Genomic DNA, 16,806 nt, shown 5'->3' on the forward strand with positions numbered 1-16,806 from the left:
TAAAACAAGGGGACATCTTTGGTTGGACCTCTTTTAATCAGTTCGTAATAGTTTTGACATGTACATTCATGGCTTTGTCATGGTCTTTCCATAGATTACTTCGCACAGCCTCAGACGCTCGGTCCATGCCATCCTCTCCCACAGCCTCGAGTCCTGCCCGACTTGAGTCCCTCCCCTCCCACACGCAAATCCCCCTCACCTCCTCCTTCGCCATGAACCTCTCGTGCGCCATGGCGATCGCTGCTGTCCTGTGCGACTGTAAGAGGAAGGAGGGCGGCCGCATATGTCTGGTACCTCACGTTAGCAGGGACGAGCCTGCGAATGACTTTCTCCGCATCCTGTCGGGGCATCACAACACACACGATCCAAGGTATCTCACGTCTTCGTCCATAGCATAATGGTCGCTGATGAGAAAGTCTGGAATCTTGAGCTTGCTTTCAGGGCCGTCCTTCCATCGAGTCTTCATCTTCAGTTGTTTCTCCTTCTGTTCTCACCATCAACTCACTCCAGCTCAATCCCACCCTCTCCTCTCACGTTGAGGATCCTGAACTTGTTCTGCATCCTCGTCGGGTTGTTCCTCAGCTTCCTCGCCAGCCGCAGGATCCATCGCTGTATCCTGATGGCAGCAAAGATCTAGATACCAAGAGCATGATCATCACAACATGATGCAAGGCAACGTGGCAAGTGAGGTCATACATGCGTGAGGTTGTAGTTCCCTTGCGGCTGCATCTCTGCCACGTCTCTACATCGCTTGCGTCACGCTTCACGCTGGTTCCTTCACATCAGATCACCTCACAAGCTGTCGGTACCCATCGTAGCGGGGGATCAGCTTCCGACTGACCAGCTCGTCTTCGAACTCTGCTATCCTGTTCCTCTGCATGTGTACCAAGGGCTTCTCCAGCGCGAGGAACAACCTGTCTATCTTCTCCGTTTGCTGAAATCCCAGGAGGTCGATAATCAGCTCCGCACAGTCGCGTTTGATCGCCACCACATGCTCCCCGTCAACCCCGTACTCCCATGATTTGCGCAACCAAGTCATGAGATGTCTTGCACATTCCATGTCCCCCCTTGAAGCGATGCGTCTTAGGCACTTGATCTGTCAGCGACGTAAGAAACGCAGCGGCTGGAGGATCAACAACTCACAACTTCTGCTCTGACGAAGTGACTCTCGTCGTACATGAGCGGGTAGAGCTCCTTGAGGTCGAACATCTCTTGCTCGCTCACAAATTTCTGCTCCCTCAACATCAGCGCTTGCGGGCCACGAGGTCGGGTACCTGGATGGCCTTGATGACGGCAATGCGAACGGCCGAGCTCTCATCGTGCAAGAGCTCCAGAAGCTCTCGTGGGAACATCCTCCCTCTATCCAGCACAAACTGCTGTATCGCTTCCACTGCAGCCCGCCGGACCCAGTTGGCCGAGTCTTTAAGGCTGGAGGAGATCTTGTGGAGCAGGGCGCGGTCAGCCTTGCCTTGGCTCTTGGGCAGCCTGATCTGATCCCACAGGGCCGAGAGGTTGGAGAGGTTCGACGACCTGCCCTCCAGCTTCGAGGCGCTTGAGAGACGACTGATGGCCACCAGCGCTTCCTTCTTCTCCATGTCCGTCGTGCTCTCCGAGTCCAGCACCACGTAAGCATGTGCAAGTACCCTCCTGCTGTCGGTGTGCAGGAGGATGTTGTCCAGGAGCTGCGGCACTAGCTTGCGAACCTCTCGGTCCTCGTGGTTGAGCAAGTCCATCAGAATGTCAGTCGAGCTCTCGTCCGTCGGGCTGGAGAGGCGGGACAAGCACTCGGCGATGTGGTACTTCCGCACTCCCTTCACCTCCTTCAGCATCTTCTTGAGCACGCCGATGATCCTCTCGTCCCCCTGCGTAGCGAAGTGGCACAGAGACTCTGTGGCGAAGGTTCGCACCGACCTCTCCTCGTGCGTGAGGCACATGATGAAGCCGTCCAGCGTCTGATCCCCCCCCTGCTGCACCAACGAGGACAACACCCCCATGACGTCACCATGGGAGGGAGTCTTACCCGCCCGCACCTCTCGGAGGAACGCCTTCTCCCTCGGCAGCAGCTGCGGCAGGTTGAGGTCGACGAGGATCGTCGAGATGGTGTTGCGCTCCTCGTGGGAAGTAGAGAGGAGGTGACAGCACAGGGCGACCAGCACGCGGTCGTCCCGCGCGTCCCTGAGAGCCTCCAGCATGCGGATGGCAGAAGTCCGGACCTCATATCGCTCGTCGCTCATGACACGGAAGAAAATGGAGAGCATCTGCTCACACGTCAGCAGGGAGGCCCGTCACGTCGGGGAGAGTGAAACCTCATCTCGATCAGTTTTGGAAGAAACCTTTGCGAAGCTGTTCACTGCTGTCTTGCGAACTCGCCAGTCCTTGCTTTCTAGCAGCTTCAACAGGCTGTTGTCGATCACTGCCTTGGTTCTTGGAGAGAATATCCCCTGGTCTGCTTCACTGATCTTACACAGAGAGTCTAGAACAGCTGTTTGAATCCGGTGATTCCCAAAGGGATCCTTAGACGTATCTTGAAGCATCGCAACCACCTTGGAGATAACAAACCTGTCTTCTCGTGTCTAGAGCATCATCAAGGCCATTAGTCAAGCCAAGCAACGTCACACGTTAACTGACCAGAATCTTTGCCAAGCAACTCACGGCGCATTCACGAATTCTTGGTCGATCGTCGTCAAGCTGCTCGCCAACGGCCAGAACGGCCTTGGGGTCACCTCGCTGCACCTGCTGGGAGAGCTCTTCCATGGCGATGCACTTGACGTTCACGTCCTTGTCGTACACGGCCTTGATGAAGCCGTCGATCGCCACCGGAGACCCGGGGATGGTGACCTTGGACAGCACCTGCACCGCTGACTTCCTCACGATGGCATGGATGTGATCGAGGCGCTGCAGGGCCTGCTGGATCAGCTTCTCGTCCAGCGCGTTCGAGAGCTTCGGAAGGACCTCACAGGCTGCAGTAGGTCAGTCAGTAACAGTCATCTCGCGACCCCCCGCTGGTGTTACCGGCAGCCCTGACAAGGTCGTCGGAGTCTTCGATGCAGGAAGCAACGGCGATGATGGCGTCTTCATCACCCGGGTGAGCTATCTTCTCGATCATGTTCACCGCAGCCAGCCTAATCTCGCTGCTGGGATCCTTCATGGCCGTGCACATTCCCTTCACCGCCTGCACGCTGCCATGAGCCTCGGGTCGCGGTGGCAGGGGTAGATTACCTCCTTCATGCCAACACATCCGATGTAGAACATGGTCTCCAGCGAGTCAAGTCTGACGTCAGCGATGGTGTCCTTCTCTATCCTCTCCGTCAGGTTCTTGATGATGATCCGCTTCCAGTTGTCCTGCTCAGGGATTTCTTCCCCATCTGCCAGCCCCGTCACTTCCCCCGCATGTTTGCACGACGTTTGCTTTCCTTTCCCTGCGAACTTGGCTATCGCTCGGATCGCAATCCTGCGGACTTCACTCTTGACGTGCCTGAACTTGCCGATGTGACCCATCAAGATCAACTTCTTGCTCTCATCGTTGAGCCGCAGAGTCTTGGCCACGGTCTCTTCAGTCGCCGAATCTTGCAGTGAATCTCTCAGAGACTCACATTAACTCACAGTGACTCGTTCATTAACTCAGTAACTCCATGTTCCACTCAGTTATACTGTTAGTAATCCTTTTAGTACTGCTCGGTAAATGACTGTAACTCTATCACAGTGAAATTGCGAGCAATACTATCGGTAACTCTCAATTACACTATCAGTAATACTATCAGTACTTTGAGTTACCCTTTCCTCACGTCTTCCCCTTGTCTCCTTACTCACCTCTAGACCGTCGGTGTCGCAGTCTCGAGCTCCGAGTGGAGTCCTTCCTGTGAATATGCTCATCCACTATGCGGAGCTCGAGCTCTATCGCTGCCGATGGCTTGCTGGCGCTTCCGGCAGCTTCTTCTACAAGAGGAAACCTGAGGAAGCGGCATGTGATCACAGGAGGGAGGGGGAATATTGAGCGTCGCACCATCCTTGCGCTAGGATGCCGACGGGCAAGTTCTCGTCGATGCTGATGTCAAAGCGTCCCATCAGGTCGTCTCCTTGCTTGATGTTGTCCGGTAGCAGATCCTCGTCGTAGACTTCCACCCTCAGCACCTGTTGCCACCCTTGTCACTCCTGCATCCCATCCATCGCTTCTGTTCTACAGGTTTCTCCTCCACGTTTGCCGTTGAAAACCTTATCGTCTCGTTCCAGACCGGGTTCAAGGTCGCTCGCTTGACGCTTGTCTTCTTGACCAGACCTAGAAAGCTGAGCGAGGAAGGAGTGATCTACCTGCGGCACGCATGTGTATCTACCTCATCTTCAGATAAGGATCGCTCTTCGTCAAGTCCATGATCGGTAAGTTTCTGCCGCGCAATACCTTGAGAGCAACTCGTGAGCCACAAGCTCGATGGAGGGGTGGAGGTTGAGAAACCTTCACTTCCAAGAACTTGTGCCTGATGTGCCTCTCCATGGAGATGAGCAAGTGGTCGAGTGAGTCGCTGAGAGTCCCGATCCTCGAGTTGATCTGCGTTCACTTTGAATCGGCACATACAAACAGATGCTTCACTCACCCGATCTCTTCTTCTGCGTTTCTCCTCCAGCTCACGTCGCGCGATGGATCGAGCATAAAGCGGCATGTTATCACCCAGGGGCTCGTCCATCGGATCTCCGTTCTGACGAGCATTGCGAGAGTTGTTCAAGCTGCCTTCCTGCATGCCCAGAATCTCTCCGGCCTTGCCGCAAATCTGACAGCGAGTCTTGAGGGTACTAATCCGGCAGTAGTAGCTGCAGGTACCAGCCTGATGTTTAACAGCTGATCATCGGCACTTGTATCGACACGTGACTTGTTGTCTTCCTGCCCTGTTGATCATCGGCGCCTGTTGTCTTTCTCCTCTCCTCATTGGAGCGCTTCAACGCATTTCAAGTTCCTACTGGTGGCATCGAACGACCCAGTTCCTGTACTTTTGTAGGCCCTCATCCCCCCTTCCCCTCATTCAGCACATCCTATCGTCCTGTAACTGCTGTAACTGCCAAAACAACTTCCCCGATAACAGGCAGGTGAAGGAGAAACCATTGTCTTCCCCAGCACCTCAACCCACTCCGCTCACGTCTCTCTCCTCCTTCCTTCCTCTTCTCCCTCCTCCCAGCCTTCCAGTCAACCTGTACCATCCTCAGAGGTGGCCGAGTTCGCAGCATGGGATCGGCAGCTTCGAGACAGGTAAAGATTGAGGTACATTCCCATAACCCGATTTCGTTGTCCCTTCGTCCTCATTGTCGCTTTGATTTCCCTCCTGTTCATCAGTCCTCTTCCCCCCCCTCATTATCCAGCACTTATTCACGACTTCATTGCCTCTTGCTGCTTATGTTATTCCCTCTCAGGCTCAAAAAGATGGGAGTAAAGAAAAAGACAATGCCATCATTCAAGGACGGGTACCTTTGCCTCATGCTGTCGCAATGGCTGACGAGATCAAGGTCCCACTACCCAGGTACCAGGACTCTAAGGCGCTGTTAGAGTATGCAGTCCGGAAGATGAAAGAGGAAAACATCATTGAGGGTGTTTTGAAGTGGCAAGAAAAAGAAGTTGATGCGATCATCCCGCCTGAAGCAGAAGAGGTGTTTCAAGGGGTTTTGTTCCTCTCTCTTCTCTTACCCGTTTGCCGTAGCCCCCATCCTCCACTCGCTGCTTCCGTGGTAAGCTTCCCCAAGGCTTCTCGAAGACTGGACTCCCTGTCTTTCAGGTTTCTCAATAAACATCCTACAAGAAAGTGACTTGAGACAGCAACTAGAACGGATCTGGAACGCAAGCAGCGAAGAGGAGGCAGAGCGGGTGCAGATGGAGGAGTTCAAGTCTCTCATCTACGAGGACGAGCACTGTGTTGGTCTTGTGCCGTCCAACTTCAGAGAGAACAAGAATATTAGTCCTAACGGCATCAACCTGTCGAGCTTCCACAAAGCCAAAGATCGCGGTCTTACAAGCCGTTATCACCTTCTCATGCTCCCTAAGGCTCGGCGGTACAACGCATGCACACTCAGCAAGCAGGATCTAGAGCTGTTGAAGCACATGGACACCGTCGGGCGGAGGCTCCTCCTAGCTCTTGCGGCAGCTGACTCGTTTCCTGCTGTGAGAATAGACTGAAGTCTTCTTGAGGGCTGATGAGCCTGAAACAGGACGGAGAGAGCAATCTAGATCGGCCTCTGACACGAGCAGAGCTGAAAGAGATTTCAGACAAGGTCAAGAACAACCAGCTCGACCTGGGGACTCCTTTCTACTTGTACGTCAGCTCGCCGCGAACGCTGACCTTGCTCGCTCACGTGCTCGTTGTCTTTGCAGACCAGGTGGAGGAGACCTTTGCCCTGAAGCCGCAGAAGCTCAGTGCTCACAGGTGGTGACAGCTTTCCAGGTGATGTTTCCTTGCTCTTCGTCGCCAAGAAGTCACATTCTCTCAGGTCTACCCCAACCACAGCGTTGGCTGGCTTCACCTCCACGTCTTTGCAAGCATCGGCCTCACTCGAGCAGGGTTCGGGACTTTCATTATTCCATTCCTCCTGCCTTGCCACGAGCTCCCTTCCTAGCCGCCCACGCCTCCTCACTCTCTTCTATTTGTTCTTACATCTCGTTGTGCTTTTTGCAATCTTCCTGCCAGTTTTTGACGAGCTGATCGCAGACTCAACTACCTCACGAAGAGTCCGGTAGGGTTCGCCAAGGGAGAGGCAGACGGTACGATGACGCCGTTGGAGCATGTTTGCACTTGGTTGAAGTCAAAGTGAGGCCATAAATGTCTTGTTGCATCATAGAAAGTTTTTTGGATACTAAAGTTACAGCTATGAGCTCAGAATTGTAGAGTGAGAGCGCACACAAAAATCAATCAAAATAGATATACTACATCCTTCTGCTCATCGCGGAAGCCTCTGTCCCAGGGGAACCGACCGTTCTCATCTGACATCACAATCTTCTTCATGTCAGACCTTGACGGTGCAAGTCAGAGAATGTACACCTGCATAATCTTGCTCATGTTCTCCGAGTCCTTTTCAGGGTTGTGAATCCTGACGTAGAGGTCTGCATGCTAGCCGTCAGGAGCAGGAGAAGGACAGAGACAATGAATGACCTGCGAGCCTGGCGAACTTTTCATTGACAAGCTTGCTATCCTTGGCTTCCTTCAGAGCGACTCTCCTCCCATCTTGCAGCCGTCAGGGGTCAAGTCACCGCGAACAGCCCCCTCGCTACTTACCGATTAGCTTGTCAAGCCGAAGAGAGTCAGGTACGTCAATGAGTGCGTACTTCTCCTCCAACTCTGCCACGCACTGCCGGATGATTGACCTAGCGCCCATCAGGCTCTCGCTTGTGCTCCCTACAACCAAAATCTCGAAGCCAAACCCAAAGCTGCAAGACACAGAGCTCGTTACAAGACACCGGCAGGAAATCCAGCTCTTCCTCACCTCCCACTCAGTCCTACGGTGTAAGCAACAGGCGGAGAAGTAGTCCCGTCGACAACAACAGCGAACCCATGCTCAACTGCTTGCGAGTGTGAGTCTGCAGTCACGCATGCAGCTTACAGAGACCTATGGTCTCCCAGATCTCATCCAGCCGCTGGGCCTCGATCCCAAACTTCACTCCATGCCTGATCCACTGCTCCTTTATCCTCTCAGCCTGCATCGACTGCCTCTTGAGATCCGAAGTCGGAAAGAAGTCGAGCTGAGCGAGAGGGAGGTCACGTCTCGAGCACCACGAGGACAACAAGCCATCACCACATCCTGAATCTCTTCCGCATTGAGCCCTTCTGAATACACGTCCAACAGCTTCTCGTACGCCTGCGCCATTTAAACAAACAAGAAAAATCAGAACATCAAGATGTGCTTGCGGCCTATTAGGGGAAGACCTCATTCATCGATTCCATCTGATCGAGCTCGTTCTAAGTTCAAGTCAGAAAAGTAATCATCACAGCATTGACGACAACCAGGTCCCCCGAGGCCTCCAAGATCGATGGAACTTCCTCTGATTCACGCGACACACTGCTGAAGCACCAGCGATCAGCTCAACAGCCATGGCATTTTTCTTCATTTGCAAACCTTGCCGTCAAGCCCGAAATAAGATTCTCAACTGCAATCCGGAGATCTTGTTGACCCACTTTGAGCTTCGACTGAACCGTCTGACTTCTAGCCGAGATCAACCAAACGATGCGCCCAAGTGAACAATACGTACCGCTTCACAAACTTCTTGGAGGTGACTTGGTCCGCAAGAGGTCTCAATCTGATGAAGGTGTTCGTCCTTGGCTTATCACCTGATCATGAAGAAGCATGAGTTCGTGTCTTGAGGAGGATCAGTACCCACCTAAGGTCTTGTCCTCGCCGGAAGAACCATCCGTTGAGCTTGAGAAAGTTCTCACGTTCTCTCTCAGCGTCGGGTTAGCGGATGCTAAAGACAGGCATCAGCTCAACTAGCAGATAGAAAGGAGGGAAGGAGGGGCAATGTGGAGAAGCCCGTACCTGAGAGATGTGAAGGGAAGGTCCACGAACGGTCGGCCGAACTGGCAGCCATCGTCCGACGGTTCCACATTGAGCTACCATGTTTGGTTGTTCCTCTAGACTGAGAGCGGGAGGATGTGCATGCAAGCTTGCGTCCTTGTCTTGTCACTGCTTCTCTAGCGATGCTCCTCATTGTTATTCTCATCGCTCTCCCGCTCCCATCGCCCCATCCCCGCCCCATCCCCGTAAGCCCCAGCATGCAAGTTACAGGTTGCGCTGGGTGGGTCGGGAAAGGGGGGTAGGGTAGAGGTAGCCTTTCCTGGGAGGGTATTGATCAATTGATGAAATATGTTTTCTATAAATTTCTTTAATGGTGAATTGAGAAACTATTAAACTTTTGCCATATTCATCAGTGCTCAAACATTTTTAGACCAGAATTTGCAGGGAAAGAAAAGGAAAGTTCCAGGGAATGTGTGGGTGTAGGATCAGGGTGGGTAGTCGAGGAGGTGTAGATCGAGGAGGGTAGGGTGGTCCACCTACTGCGGAGCGTGACGGAAAACGACTGAACTTCGGTGGAGGGAGGAGAGAGGAGAGGAGAGGAGAGGAGAGGAGAGGAGAGGAGAGGAGAGGAGAGGAGAGGAGAGGCAGGAAGCTAGGTAACAGGACGTGTACTCCCTGGATTCTAAGTAGCGACGAAGACAACGGAAAACTTCCCTGAACCCTCGAGGATGGGAGGAGAAGAGGACAATCGTCGCGCTGCGACGTTGCAGTTTGATCAGTTCCCCTTGTGGCTCAGGAAAGGACCGTGGTCACCCGCCGCGTATGCCTTCATCACGTTGGCTGTTGGGATATGGTTTTATCTTGCTCCTCGGGCTGTGGCGATGCTTCCTCCTACGCAACTGTACGGTTCTTAGCGCGATTTCAACTCCTCTCGTTCTCTTGTTCTTTCTGTGTGCGCCCTGCACTATCGGTCACCTGCCTGTCTGTTTCTCCTTTGTTTACCAACCCCAGCCCTACCTTTCTTCTCCTCTTCCTTCTCAACCTGTATCCTTCCTTCAAAGCTTACTCGAACTCTCTCAGCATGATCACTCGTGCACGTTCATTGCATTGCACGCTGACTTGTCTTTGCAGGACCAGCGAGAGGGATCGCTGGATCTCTCTCGGCTGCTTCTTATGGTGCATGGTGATCATCGGGCTCCTCGTGTCTCGGGCTGGCGTATGGCCCATGTACACCTTCACCATGTGGTCCTGGGCCCTGATTGCCATTCGATTTCTTGCAATCTTTGTTGGAGAGAATGTTCCTATCATTCACTTTCTGGGCGAGTTTTCCCATGGGCCGGCTCTGATCAATGCTGTCATTGTCTTTGTGGTATGGTGGATGGTACTCTTCCCCATGATCTTCTTTGTGCTCAAGAGCAAGAAGGACAGAGATTTCTTCTTCAAGTTCAACGCTTCCTTCAACCTCATCAACGTTCATGCAGTCAACATAGTGCTGGCTTACCTGATCAGAACCTTCATTCCTAGGAGTCTGGTCTTGTACGATCTATGGAGCACGCTCACTGTCTCTTTGTTCTACACTCTTCTCTACCTGTTCATCTTCGATATGAATGGGTATCACTTCTACATTATCCTGTCGCCTCGTACGCATTTCTGCTTTCTTAGTTATTCATTGATGTTGGGGATCATGGCCTTCATATATTACTGCCTTGGCGGGAGATTTGAATTGTGAGTCCGGTGGGAAATGGTTCTTTGTGTCAAGTTCTATCTCCATGGTATCTCACGGACAATAATGCCGAAAAGTTTGTAGTCGCGTCACGGGATTCTAAGACGATTTTTGGTAAAAAACAATGCAGGAGTTGTTTGTCTTGGACACGTAATAAAGCAACTCAGCAGTCGGATTCAACTCGCTGGAGTCACATAGAGCATCATTTTTGCTCTAATCCAAGATTGACTTTTCACAGAGTGGCATTTGAATAGACAGCGCCGTAATTGTCAATGTGCAGCTCTAATACAGCCGTCTGCTTTTTATCGATAGGAGAATGATACGATGTCGCAGACAGTTGCGAGTTTGGCCTAAATCATGATGATTGAAAGGTATGCTTGGGAGGACCCTAGGAGAAGACTTTGGCTGTTTTTTTCCGATCCTTTCAAGCACATCACGCCATATCAAGACACATGTGGTGCCTCCTTCGTTCTTATTTGTATATCTTTCCTAGAGTTATGTCGTTACCCACACGCTATTGCCTTTTTGTAGAAGGTAGACTTACGTTGAGGATGAGTTTCATGGAAAATCGGCAAATCTCTTCACTTCAACAAAACAAAGCGATGCAGGAGAGAAAATTAAAAAACAATATCAAGATGATCCAGGGCGATCCACCCCAAACACCACCCCTCATTTGATGCACCCTACCCATCCCAGAACACGATCTGTTGTAACCACCCCGTCATGGAGCAACTATCTGTACACTAAAGAAGCAATAAAGAAAACTCACTGCTTTTGCTCACCGTATCGTAAACCAGAGCCTGCTGTTTTTGTCTCCCACCACAGCATGCAAAAAGCAGAGACAATGTGTCTTCCCTAAAGGTATGTCTGCTCTTAAACTGCTCTCTCTTCCTCTCCTCTGCTCCCTGCCATTCGGTCTCAACCGCCCCCGTCAGTCCGATCACATAACCGATTCATCTCAGTAAAGACTCACAACCATTTGGACATGACTGGGGGACGTGACTCATGTTGGGGGACGTGACATTTTTTCCTCAATATTGTGCCTGTCGCGTCTCGTAGCCTCCGGCAAACAGCTGTCCCACCGGATCACGTTTTGTCCAAACATTTCCTGTAAATATTGAAACTTGAACAATTAATTTTCAAAGGAACAGTGGTAAATTTAAAGTCACGCGTACCTAATATTTTTGCGTGCCCGTTGACCAGCAAAATCCTTTCCGCCTACCACCCCTACCCTGGGGTATGAGGCGTTTGAGTGGTAGTCGTAAGGGTGTGCTGATTCCCCATGTCCCCTATCGATATAAGGGGGAATCTTATCTTCAGTACCCCCTACCCCTAGAACCATAACCGTACCCTACAGGATACCCACTGTTCCCCCACCACCACCCACCATTTTATAACCTCACAAATTCCACAGATGTACCCCTACCCTCCTCTTATCCATGGGGTGCTCCGTTCTTATCTGCAACCTAGGCTCCGGAAAACTATACTTTTCGCAATATTTTCTTTCGATGAGACTTGAAACAAACAGCGATTGGATGCCATCTCATCTGAAAAAAGACTTTTTGGTTCAGATCAGTATCTTCCAAGAGTCATGATTTTGCGACGGTTTGAAGTAACCTCAGACCCCTACCCCCTGGTTTCCCAGTCCAAATATTAACAACTACCACCTTTATTTTTACTACCCTACCCTTCCTCCACATTTCCCTTGCCCCAACCCTACACTAGATTTTCCTTGCGTTCCATTGAACCCCTGCGCTTCTCCCCGACCTCTTCAACCCCCTCTGACACCCGAGCAGGCCCTACCCACACACACACCTCCCTCCTCTTCCTACGACCTCTCGTGGAAAAGTTCCGCTCCCCTTCCTCCCGTCTCAAAGTCTCGTCGCATGCAATGAGTCTTTCCTTTCTTTCGATTTCATCCTTGGTGTGCACACGTCTTCCTTTCTCCTCTCGTTTCATGTTTTCATGGGTAGGAAGGGCCCATGAAGGATCAAGGTAGATGGAGGAATAGCAATTGCTGGAGTGTGGGCATACAAAATGAGTTGTATACTCGTTGGAACATGTCAAGTCAAAGAGTGGAATGGAAGGTATATGATAGTGCTTATCCGAGATCGAACGTGCGGTGCTCACCTAGTTTGAAGATGGGCATAGATGAAAGAGAATTGAAGATGATCGTGCGCAGACTCGCATTTTTTTCTAATACACTTTGCAGTTTCAGGATCATGATTTTTTCTCGCCTTTTCAACATATCTAGGGATCGCTGCGCAACATACCCTTTCGTTGCTCCTCCTACAGCCAAAGTGCAGGATCAATCTGAGGACGGAAATCATCAGGAGCAGGCCTCAAGACCTCCGCGCACAGAGATCGTCTCCTTGTTCGCCATCACAGTCCTCTGCGCCAAGAGGCTTCCACTCAACCCGAACAGGAAGTGCGCCCCTGTTGTCCACATGCTCTTCACCATGCCGGGGTACAGATCTCAGCACGCAAAGACGCAGAAGCGGCAGACCAACTGGCCGATCTGGCAGGAGCAGTTCATTTTCTCGGTAGACCCTTCTGCAAAGATCTCAGAGGGGATGGTGAGTTCAAGGGGAGGGCTCCAGGAGGAGCTGACGATGCTTTCTCAGGTTCACATCCTGCTTGAGGACTCTTCCCAGCACAAGAAGCTCGGGGAGTTCTGGGTCTCTTTGGAGAGCATCATGCAGGATGGCAGCTCGACCCGCAAGTTCAGTTTGGGCTCGGACGACAGCATGTCAGAGCCCTCGATCTCAGTCGCGTTTGACACCCTGACGGAGAAGAAGTCAAAGTCGCACATGGTGTCTCATAGAAAGAATGGTGGGTCTGTTGTGCCCAGCTACGCTCCAACTGACGTGAAATGTTGACAGTGTACTCCGTCCTTCCCGCGACGCTCTCGAGCTCTGACGAAGAAAAGAGGCATCTCGGTGCTGGACTCTTCACCCTCCTGCAGATCGCGCAGAGCTCGGCGGAGGACTAGAGTGTTGCTAGATGTCGATGATGAACCTCTCATGTACAGTAAAGGGATCAGATAAGAATGGAGAGCGGTAGGCCGGTTCAGAGACGCTGCGGCACTCTAGAGAAAACCCGCTGCCTCGTTGTCCACGTGCCATGGTGTGTCCTTGCCTTGCGCATACCTCCAGGGCAGGTATGAGGATAGGAGGGCAAGGGAGGGAGTCTTACCTGGCAGGGGGGAGCGAGTAGGGGAGGGGAAGGGGAGCCTGCAAAAGGCTAAGGAGAAGAAGGAAGAGACTAGTAGAAGGAGGAACGAGGAGGAGGAAACGAGTAGAAGGAGGAATCGATGAGGAGGAGAAGCTATGGTTGCTTCCAACCTCAATGTTGCTTGCACTCTCACGGCAAGAGATGGTGGAGAAGAAGGACAAGTGACGCTTCTTGCCATTACCCTCGGGCAGGGTGGTAGTGGCTGCTAATGTTGCCTCCTCCTTGGCCTGCCTTCCTCCACAGGTGCAGGAAAAATCTCATGGAAGTCAGTGAGGGAAGTTTGGATTTATCAGGCTGCTACCTGAATCGTTGTGGAGCAAGCTGGGGAGGAGTAGAACGCTAAATTCGTAGCTGGTGATGCTGATTTGACTGAATTGAAATCAGAGAAGCAGGAGCAGGAAGCAGGAGCAGGAGCAGGAGCAGGAGCAGAGGCAGGGGCAGGGGCAGGGGCAGGGGCAGGAGCAGGAGCAGGAGCAAGTGCAAGTGCAAGTGGACGAGGAGCGGCTCAGGGAGGCTTAACCTTGCATTTTTCTCAAGTCTTCCCCAGGCAGCACCAGAGAGGTTGTGGGAGCCAAGCAGGATCCACGCTACCCGAGTAGGAGAGGAAGGGGAGGACGAAGGCGAGAAGCGAAGCCATGTCTTGATGTGCGGCATGGCTCGCCTGCGGAGCTGAGGGTCCGAAGAACCTGGTGAGAGCAGGTGAGAGGAGGAGCAGGGGCAGGTGATCGTACCTGAGGACCAGCGACAGAACATCTTCAGCAAGAAAGGCTTGTGAACATTCTTAGAGAAGCCGGGGATACTGACAGGACGTAAGAAGTGCCACCCGTATACTGCTCTTCTCCGTCGCTTGTTCTCTCCCTCTCCCTCCTCTCCCTCCTCTCCCTCCTCTCCCTCCCGACCCCTCCTCCAACCTCCTCCCTGCCTTCTCCTCTCACCGTTCCTCTTACCTTTCCCCCATGGTGTAGCCCTTGGAGGATGTCCTGACCTCCTCCATGGTTGGCCAAATAAAGTGAGGAGGCTCCTCCGGCCGCCCGATGTTTTTCCCCTCGGTGTTCTGAAGGAGACGATCGACGGGGGCACATCAGCGAGCAAGAGGCAGCGGAGGCTTCAGCAGGGAGAGACGAGGAGAGGAAAAGAATGAGTGGGACATTGGGAGGGCAGGACAAGGAGGGCACGGCAAAGGAAGCTGGGTGAGGAGTAGAGAAGAAAGGTCACCTTTCCCTCACACAAGGAGGAGGTGAATTCTTCAATCCACTTCTCGCTCAGGGATCCAATTGAAGTGCATTGCCAAACCTGGAGTGCAAAACCTTGAATCGTCATTGCTACAAGCTCCTTCCCCCGAAGACAGTAGCATACAACTCTCCCTTTCCTTCCTCTACTCTCTCATCATTTCTTCTCTTCTGTCCTCCGCAGCGACTATTCTGGTGCCGCCCCTCTCCTCTAGCCTTGGTCCCTCCCTCCCTCCCTCCCTCCCTCCCTCCCTCCCTCCCTCCCTCCCCTCTCCTCCTCTCACCATAGGACACTTGTTGAAAAGCGGGTCGAAAGTTTCTCGTGACAGAATTCTGTTGATGCAGCAATGAGAACAATCGGTCAAGGAGGTCTAGATCGTCCCACCTCCTCATCTTCATGTGGCCCCACATGTGCATCTTCTCGCCCTGGTGCCTTCCAGGTACAGACGCTACAATCTTTGCCCGCGCCTGAAAAACATGTTGTCCTTGTCATTTTCACCATCACCACCACCACCACCACCGTCATCAACATCGTCATCATCATCTTCATCACCACCACCACCATCATCATCTTTGTCTTCATCAATCATTGTCATCATCATCGTCCTCGTCCTCGTCATCATCATCGTCATCATCATACTAACATTTTTGAAACTGTATCTACGAAGGTATTGAGCGTCGAGCTTCGACCCGCAAGGCAAGGTGGTGCCTTTCCATTGCGTCGCTTGAAAATACGACACCAGGTCATCTTCAAACTCACTCCTTTCCTCCCCCTGCAGCAAACAATTCAGAGCTATGCTTGCTCCTGTTTCCTCTCCTCCTCTCCTCCTCTCCTTCTATCTCCTTCTGCTCCTCTGCTCCCCTCCTCCTCTGCTCGTCGTTGCTTTTGACCATCTCCACTCCTATTTACTTCTTTCCTCTAGTATCATCTTCCGCCTCCTCCTCTTCCTCCTCCTCCTCCTCCCGTCGACCTCACCTCTCCCTTCAACGGGAAGTCCTGAGCCCATAGAGCATCGGTCATATCGTAGTGATCGCCATGAATGTGATTCGCCGTCATCACCACCACCCTCACCCCCGTGTTGTACCCCAGCAACATCACTTTGCTGTGGTGGACGCCGTACTGGGGCGTCGGAGGCGCGTAGCGAACGATGGAGGAGGAGGAGGGAGGCGAGGCGAGGGAAGAGAGGAAGGGATACATGAAGACAACTCTGGGGATGGAGGAGAGGAGAGCGATCTCTGACAGCAGCCAGCGCTCTTGCACCATGTAGTTGGTGAAGATGGCCCAAAGAACGTCTCCTTGCACCACGTCCCTCAGGCGGACTGCTTGCTCGTTGCCCGGCTCCTCGATCCCGTCGGTGTGGAACAGCCAGAACCCCCTCCCGTCTGCTACGAACTCCCTCCTGCCGTTCCTCGCAGCTCCCGATGCAGCAAGCCCTCTGAGCTCCTCCTCCTGGAGCATCCTGGCCAGCTTCTCATCCTCCTCCATGGAGGGAGCAGCCCTTGCTCCTTCTTTCCGTGGGACTTTGCTTGAGGGTCCAGCATGCTCTTCCCCAGCCCTGCTCCTCTTCGTCCTTGGATGGTCATCTTCGTCAGAGTCCAGCACTATCACCTCCACTTCTTCTGCATCCAGCTGGGTCAGAGCGAAGAGGGGGGGTGGGGTGAGGGGAAACGAAGAGAGGAGAGCAGAGGAGCAGAGGAGCAGAGGAGAGCAAAGGAGGAGAGGAGAGGAGAGGAAGACCTTTGGTCGCATGCTCCTTCTTGCCCTTAGGGTGGCTGTACTGCTCGAAGTGCTGGGGGTTCTTCCTGTTGCAATCGACGCCATATCTGAGCGAGGGGACTGTATCACACGACGCGAGAGGGAGAAGGATGGGGAGGAGGATGGGGAGGAGGAGGAGGAGGAGGAACCTGCATCGTTCCTTCCCTGGCGGATTCCAGTCACTGCTCATCGCAGTCTCCTGTCCTTCTACTGCTCTCCCTGCCTATCCTGCCCCCCTCCCTTCAGCGCGTTTTTCCCACGGGGGGAAGGGCAGGAAAAGGGCCAAGGCAAGAGAGTGAAATTGACGAGGGGGGCGCAGGATACCAAGGCGAAGCAAGGGAGGCGAAGCAAGGAGGTAAGAAGTGGGAAGAGAGACGAGAAGA

The 16,806-nt window shown here is 52.7% G+C and overlaps 6 protein-coding genes across 6 annotated transcripts; 3 read left to right on the forward strand and 3 right to left on the reverse strand.

Annotated features, from left to right (window-relative positions):
• Positions 1-20: 20 nt before the first annotated feature.
• Positions 21-1,178, reverse strand: GUITHDRAFT_153926 (hypothetical protein). Its single transcript, XM_005828028.1, has 8 exons — positions 1,144-1,178; positions 792-1,096; positions 697-742; positions 535-633; positions 380-484; positions 295-338; positions 200-248; positions 21-153 (listed from the first exon to the last, which is right to left on the reverse strand). The coding sequence occupies exons 2-8, from the start codon at positions 1,058-1,060 to the stop codon at positions 67-69; spliced, it is 699 nt and encodes a 232-aa protein (XP_005828085.1). The 5' UTR covers positions 1,061-1,096; positions 1,144-1,178; the 3' UTR covers positions 21-66.
• Positions 1,179-5,472: 4,294 nt separating this feature from the next.
• On the forward strand, positions 5,473-6,591 carry GUITHDRAFT_142263 (hypothetical protein; the record flags this gene model as incomplete). The annotated part of the gene is made up of 6 exons (XM_005828029.1): positions 5,473-5,631; positions 5,682-5,709; positions 5,757-6,139; positions 6,187-6,290; positions 6,350-6,419; positions 6,466-6,591. The coding sequence occupies 6 exons, from the start codon at positions 5,473-5,475 to the stop codon at positions 6,589-6,591; spliced, it is 870 nt and encodes a 289-aa protein (XP_005828086.1).
• A 307-nt stretch (positions 6,592-6,898) lies between these two features.
• Positions 6,899-8,554, reverse strand: GUITHDRAFT_142264 (hypothetical protein; the record flags this gene model as incomplete). Its single annotated transcript, XM_005828030.1, has 13 exons — positions 6,899-6,955; positions 7,014-7,075; positions 7,125-7,196; positions 7,248-7,399; positions 7,456-7,549; positions 7,573-7,711; positions 7,765-7,827; positions 7,896-7,928; positions 7,974-8,031; positions 8,086-8,172; positions 8,219-8,297; positions 8,348-8,431; positions 8,503-8,554. The coding sequence occupies 13 exons, from the start codon at positions 8,552-8,554 to the stop codon at positions 6,899-6,901; spliced, it is 1,032 nt and encodes a 343-aa protein (XP_005828087.1).
• Positions 8,555-9,133: 579 nt separating this feature from the next.
• Positions 9,134-10,210, forward strand: GUITHDRAFT_164479 (hypothetical protein; the record flags this gene model as incomplete). Its single annotated transcript, XM_005828031.1, has 2 exons — positions 9,134-9,382; positions 9,613-10,210. Exons 1-2 carry the CDS (start codon positions 9,210-9,212, stop codon positions 10,208-10,210), a joined length of 771 nt encoding a protein of 256 aa, XP_005828088.1. The 5' UTR covers positions 9,134-9,209.
• Positions 10,211-12,414: 2,204 nt separating this feature from the next.
• Positions 12,415-13,254, forward strand: GUITHDRAFT_153928 (hypothetical protein). The gene is made up of 3 exons (XM_005828032.1): positions 12,415-12,780; positions 12,829-13,036; positions 13,087-13,254. Exons 1-3 carry the CDS (start codon positions 12,427-12,429, stop codon positions 13,194-13,196), a joined length of 672 nt encoding a protein of 223 aa, XP_005828089.1. The 5' UTR covers positions 12,415-12,426; the 3' UTR covers positions 13,197-13,254.
• A 689-nt stretch (positions 13,255-13,943) lies between these two features.
• Positions 13,944-16,417, reverse strand: GUITHDRAFT_142267 (hypothetical protein; the record flags this gene model as incomplete). The annotated part of the gene is made up of 9 exons (XM_005828033.1): positions 13,944-13,958; positions 14,030-14,124; positions 14,170-14,237; positions 14,386-14,492; positions 14,654-14,731; positions 14,952-15,000; positions 15,053-15,135; positions 15,312-15,440; positions 15,644-16,417. 9 exons carry the CDS (start codon positions 16,415-16,417, stop codon positions 13,944-13,946), a joined length of 1,398 nt encoding a protein of 465 aa, XP_005828090.1.
• Between the last annotated feature and the right edge of the window lie 389 nt (positions 16,418-16,806).

The sequence above is a fragment of the Guillardia theta genome (assembly GCF_000315625.1).
Source record: "Guillardia theta CCMP2712 unplaced genomic scaffold GUITHscaffold_62, whole genome shotgun sequence".
Classification (NCBI taxonomy): domain Eukaryota; class Cryptophyceae; order Pyrenomonadales; family Geminigeraceae; genus Guillardia; species Guillardia theta.